Source organism: Paramormyrops kingsleyae, chromosome 9, assembly GCF_048594095.1.
Source record: "Paramormyrops kingsleyae isolate MSU_618 chromosome 9, PKINGS_0.4, whole genome shotgun sequence".
NCBI classification, from domain to species: domain Eukaryota; kingdom Metazoa; phylum Chordata; class Actinopteri; order Osteoglossiformes; family Mormyridae; genus Paramormyrops; species Paramormyrops kingsleyae.
Genome location: NC_132805.1, coordinates 16430373 through 16436812, shown reverse-complemented (window position 1 = coordinate 16436812; position 6440 = coordinate 16430373). Strand labels below are relative to the sequence as shown.

The 6440-nt window shown below is 36.4% G+C and overlaps 1 protein-coding gene across 1 annotated transcript in view; it reads left to right on the top strand.

Moving 5' to 3' along the window:
* Nucleotides 1–2021: 2021 nt before the first annotated feature.
* aplp1 (amyloid beta (A4) precursor-like protein 1) overlaps nt 2022–6440 on the top strand; it is a 31670-nt gene continuing 27251 nt past the window's right edge. The window contains exon 1 of the mRNA XM_072716444.1: nt 2022–2376. Coding sequence (XP_072572545.1) covers nt 2311–2376 — 66 coding nt within the window. The 5' untranslated portion in view covers nt 2022–2310. The remainder of the gene's footprint in view (nt 2377–6440) is intronic.

Genomic DNA, 6440 nt, shown 5'->3' with positions numbered 1-6440 from the left:
AAAATCCATTTTGTGAATGATACACAGTCCTTTTGTGGACAAAACTAATTCTGTGAAATCAGGAAATGCATTTCGTCTTTTGCTCAATCACGAAAGGCACCAAGAAATGTATTTTATCTTTTGCTGACTCACGAAATGCCTTTAGTCTTTTGCTGAGGTAGGCGCGCACCTGGGGGTGAGGGTGGAGTAGTAAATTCCAGTGACCAGAAGATGGAGCGCCGGCTTTGAATTTGTAGAACCATGTAATTATGTTTTACTTGCATTTAAATGTAATAAAAAACAAGGGCGTCAGAAGCATTTTGAATGTGGGGGACACACACTGGCATAAAACTAATATTTTATGTTAAATGTAGGGGGGTCCAAACGAATAATTGTAGGCTATGTTACCATGCCATTGTCCCCTGAAAAACACTGTCCCCAATAGTTAAGATTAGACATACTGGGTTGCCTTTATGTAAAATGCAACAATAAAATGGCGAATATGAATGGATTAACACAAGGAGTCAGACTGTCTGCCGATCCTTGAACGTTTGTTCGTTCATTATGGAATAACGAAGGTTTTGGGAAACACGAATCTCGCTCGTTCTTTACCTACGTCGTTCATTGTCTTATTCGTTATTCACTAAGATCGATCGTCTTCAGGAAACACACCCATAAATAGTTACAAATTTAAATGAATGCATGCTTTCCAGCCAGTAATTGTCACGTCCTGCTCATCGTGTATACCCATTCTGGTTCGAATCCCAGCAGGGCACCACTGAGGTACCCTGAGCAAGGTACCACCCCCAAACCCTGCTCCTCGGTCGCTGAATTAGCTGCCCCCTGCTATGTCACATGGGTTAAATGCTGAGGACACATTTCGTTGTTGTGCAGTGTCTCCTGTGGTATGTCAACAATAACCACTAATCTCTTCATTATAAATGCAAAGTGCACAAGAATGCACCCAATTGCTCAGTAAGAGCGGAGGCTGGCGTGTTTGACATTTGTGCAAAGACTTCAGAGTGTAGTATATGTGTAGTATAGTACAAGTGGCAACTCTAAATCTTGCAAATATTTTTGATTAGACATCATTACTGAAACGGTTAAAAATGTTATAATTCTTGCGCAGCTTGAATGGAATTTCAGTTAAAAGTTTAAGCACATGTGGAGGCCAATTTATTTTAATTTATTAGATTTCTAATTTAAATTGAATCTGAACTTTAGATTGATATTTTATAACAATATAATAATACACTGTAAACTAAATATCAGGTTATACTGTATGCATCATATGCTTTGTATATCTGCTCAGTTTAATAAACAAATAAATGTGCATTTCTCTATCTCGAAATAGTTTTTAAATTGCAATTAATTATGGAATTGGTGTAGCCATTTCTAATTAGATTTTCCTTTATAGCCTGAAATGTTACTCCGATTACAGTTTATCACATATATAAAGGTTTATATATATGTACAATAAACCGTTTCTTCAGTTGTTCTTGATTTCGAAGCAAAAATAACTCTTTTGAAAAACTAACTTTTATTATATATACAAACATAAATTTGTATCGTGCATCGTACTTTGCAATAGTAATAATATGAAATTTAATTTAAAAATGTATAAATGAAAGTTGTATTATATTCTGCATATTTACATGGGCTTCTAATGTTTTGCTCTTTTTGTTATTACAACGTGTCCAGGGGCAGAGGAGTTTGGGGTCTCACAGAATTTTGCGTGATTATCAATTATGAAAAGGGGTACTCGGTAAAATGTATCGACCGGGTGGGTCTCCCTGCCGTGAACCCCCTCCCCGCTACTGAACATGTCAGAATGATTAGTTGTTGAATCAAACGTCTACCAATATAACAAATTTGATTGCTTATATTTCACATTACTAGTGCAACACACAAAAATCGGATATATGATAAGACAAAATGTTTACTGTTCTTGATATAACGTCTAAGGTCAATGCAAATAAAACGTCCTTCACCGCCCAGACACGACTCCCACATTTTTCGCCTCTCCTGTAGGCGTCCCTCTCTCTTGTCTGATATCTCTCTCTTCCTTGCTTCACGGGTGAAGCAAATAAATTTCACGAGTCGGGTTGAGGCATACAAAAGGGCTTGGTTTTCCAGTGTACCAGAAGCCACATAATATTCCTGGGTGCGATTGGAGCGCAGAGTCAAGCAATTGCAAGCCGTAAAACTGAAGACATATCACCGCTGGACACTGACACACAGCAGTTTCTTTAAAGATACCCAGATTTGGGAATATACCAGATTTATATAAGAACCTTCAATTGGAAGGACGGGAAAGGGAAAGGAAGAAAAATGGGACATACTGTGTTATCTCTTTTAATTACAATACTGTCCCACTCCGTTTGGAAAAACGCCGAGGTAAGATCTGAAATTGAACCGTTTCGTTGTTTTTTATATGCATTCCAATTTAATAATAGTTATTATAACCGAATTTAATACTATAATTTGTCTGAGTAGTCTTTGTTGTTTCTAGAATAACAAATTAGGGGAAATTTGCGCTAGGCAAAAAGAAACATAGCGGGTACAGTAAAATAAATAAATAACATTATTTGTTCGGCTTGCACATCTCAGTCCTGTACTGCTTATAAAATCACATGCGAGCCTTTCAGCCCCAATTCGCTTTAGTTTTTTGATCAGTAATTGCAAATATGTATTGAAGTTATATTCAATAATATTGCTTAACATAACTAAGTATTAAAAATTGTGCTTGCTTTTGATTCTTCCTGTTTTTGCTGGTGCTAGCGAGAAGGGGGGTCCTATCCTGGATGTCGCTTGGATAAATGGAGAAATAAATTTGTCGATGTTCTTTCTTGCATCAGACCGTCCACCGTTTTCAAATTATTTAAAAGACTAAGTACGCCGTGTTATCTTTCGGCCTGAATAAATCGCTTAGGATATAAACCTGTTTGGGATGTTTTATAACCGATTTCACAAAGCTGTCATATAATGTTGTATGACTGTGCTTTGAGCATGCGCAAAAATTAGTAATAGAGAAATTTAACGTTTGCTTACAGTGATATTAACTAGTGCTTCCCAATAGCCTGTTTTGGGTGATGACAAGTGATAACGTCCACCAGTACTAGGCGTCAAGAAATTATGTACGACGTGTATGCATCGGTTTAGTGTGATATTGTTAAAATGGACATCCAAGACTCATAACAAAATTCAGGGCCTAATTCAACTGCAGTCAGCATCATAAGGATATTGTGGTATTCTTAGTTTGGGACTGTGTCTTAAATTATGACGAAGAGGTTGCTGAAAGGCAGCAGTCTGTCTGGATGAATTAATGAGCAGATGATAGACAGAGCTCCTGTGTAGAGTAATCATTCTTTTTAAGGTCTGTTCTTTTTGTACAGAAAACAGCAATAGCAAGCAGTTTGTTCCTATAATACCCAGGGGAACATGTATTATACTGAGTTCTTGTTATTTTTTACCTAGCTACATCAAAACACAGAACTCCGTTCTTAACCCATCGTTTATCACCTTTTATATAAGGGAATGATTATGTGTATACATTTTTAGGAATCCTTAGGAATAAAAATATATTTGTGTCTGCAAGATTTAGATGAGAAGTACTTCTACCCTATTCTACTATCTAGTATTGAAGTCATGTTGACATCAATTAATAACAGTCAAGTATGAATAATCTCATTAACAGACATGCAATGTAAAGACATACCCCTTGCTGGCATACAGATGTCTAGGCGACACAGCAATGATCATGACTGGACCATTAGTCAGTCAACTTTCCTATATGCACAGCAGCTGATTGTGGTTGTATACTTTTTCACTCACAACTGATTATCAGTTCACAGGGTTTTTCACATGACAATGCAAAACAAGTTACTTAATTACTAATACTTTTCCCCACTGGTTTTACACTTTTTTCCCCAATCTGATTCCTGTGTATTTCAGTCAGCTTAATATTTGTCTTCTATGCTTGCACATCACAATTTTTGCCTTGTACTTTATAATTTCCCCTTCCTTGATGTTAGTGTGGGCAGAGCTAATGATCGCTACATCAATGCACAGCTTGCAATTGGGCAGTTGCTGTTTGTCAGATTGTGAGTCACTTTGTGATGTTCAGGAGAGCTAGCTTTAGTGGTGTATCTGTTGGATTCCAAATCCAGGCCTTGTTTTCAGTTGTTCTAGGTAGTTTGTTTACTTATTACTGATTCTGATTGGCCACAGAGGCTTCAAGCCCTCACAGGTAAAGGAAGGCTGGAAAATTAGCAGTGCTTGGACCTTGAGGACCGTGATTTGAATAGCCCTGATTTACACAACGATCTGCTGCAGTACACTGCCTACCTTAAAGACTCTAATCATCAAGGAAATACCTCACACTCATCCTGAACTTGGTTGTATGTGGTAATTTACTTTTTTGTAGCACTGGATAGCATGAATTTTTGGTCTTTATGCTAAAACACATAAGAAAGCATAATATCCAACCATTGTATGTAAGGAGTAATTATGATGCTTACTGATTCTCTGTTTACAAAAATATGCAAACACAATAAACATTTAAAATTTTGTGGGGGGGTGGGCAGGTAAATGTGTGAGGAAATGTACCAATAGCTAAAATTCAGGATTCTAATAAGACTCTAAAACAGATATGTAGATACTGGAAATGAAAGGAAACCTTGCCCATGTTCATCACACTGAGATCCTGCCATTTCTTATTTCCTCTCGCTGTGCTGTGTCACAGCACCAATCCTTGCTTGACATAATTGAAATGAAGACTTGTAGCTGTATAAAGCTAATACTCCATTTGTACTGTATGTGGTGTTTTTGACAATTATCAATGTGGCTATAAATGTGATACAGTTCCCGGCAGCGATTTAATACAAAAGTAAGATTAGAATTAACAGTGTTTTTGTCAAGTCTTAATGCACCTGACAAGCATGAGGGAATCCTGACCCCAGCTAGTACTTAAACATGTAAGCCTCCTCGGAGATGGTAAATAATTTGCTCTCCAGGTGTCTGTTGAAATAGAGAGGCAGGGAGTAATTTAGTGGGGTTTATGGAGAGATAGACAGGGGAAGAGGCATACTGGGAATGTATCCAAGCCATGGGGATTACTACCTGTCTTGTAGGGATGATAGTCAATGGAATTTGATTGATTGTAAGATTTCTGAACTTGCGTGACACAGGAAGCAGAATCTAATAAGATGTAGTCTGCAAATTACCAGTCTAACAGCATAAGAGAGACTGGGAACAAATGCGTCAACATCCAGTTTAATCTGAGAGTTCAGTTTGTTGGATGGTCTTTTTGAATTAGTGGCTTTATATTTTGATATTGAGTCTTGATGAACACATGTATACGTATTATTTCAATTGGATATATTTTACAAGACTTTAAACAAATTTTTGTTAATATCACAAACCTCTAATAAAAAAGAAATTAAAATAAAATCACCGTTGGTTGAGCAATCAGTAAACTTTCACGGATACGTACATGATCATTTGCACTCACTTTGTAATTGGTTACAAATTGGTTGATTTCCATTTATAAGTATATTTTGGTAACTAACTGGCAATACTACTAAAATAACTTGACTCTCAAAACTAAGGATGAGAATATGACAGTGATATGTTGTAGGTATATGTTGTAACATGACGTTTTGATGTAATCTGTACTAAGGTTCAGCACTGTAGATATGGTGTCTGAAGACGATCTCGGCAAATGTGTGTTTTCCTGACTTTGTATTTTGGCATTTTAAATCCTATAATTGATTATCATCACTACAGCAAATTGAAACCTTGAATCAGGAGAAGTAGCTGATCACTAACAGTGGCTTTAACCCAGATTTTTTGGGGTTTGTTTATTAACTCTGATCTGAATCCTTAATGTCAATAATAATTTATTTTAGGGTGAGCACAAGGCTTACCAAATACATTCAGAAGTCCAGTAAATAATAGTCCTGTACTGCAAAACATCTAGTACAAAAAAATACAAGGATATGAAATAAAAAAATATTTTGTAATCTGGATTTATAAAAGCTTTTTGTGATGTAGTGAGAGATTGAGTTGAAAATTGAAAATTGATGAACTAGCAAGTACAAGTTATTTTACATTTTATGCTGTATTACGATCAAAAGAATGTTAAATCTATGGTGTGCGTTAATCATAATTGATAATCCATGGTCAAAAACAATAAATACAAGATAAAGACAGATGACAGCAAAATATCAAGTGAAGCACATTGTGTGATGTCACGTTCGGCACCAAGGCAAGAACTCAGGAGCATTGATTGTATCCCTTCACGAATATTTGACTCTGCAGGATTTGAGATCTGTTAAAACATGCAGCCGACTTAACTTTGTTTAATTAACTTAAGGGCCTAAAGATTATCAGGTTTCTTTAATGGCTTTGATGCATTTTTGAGATACCGTTTGCATATGCCACCGGCAAAATGTACAATA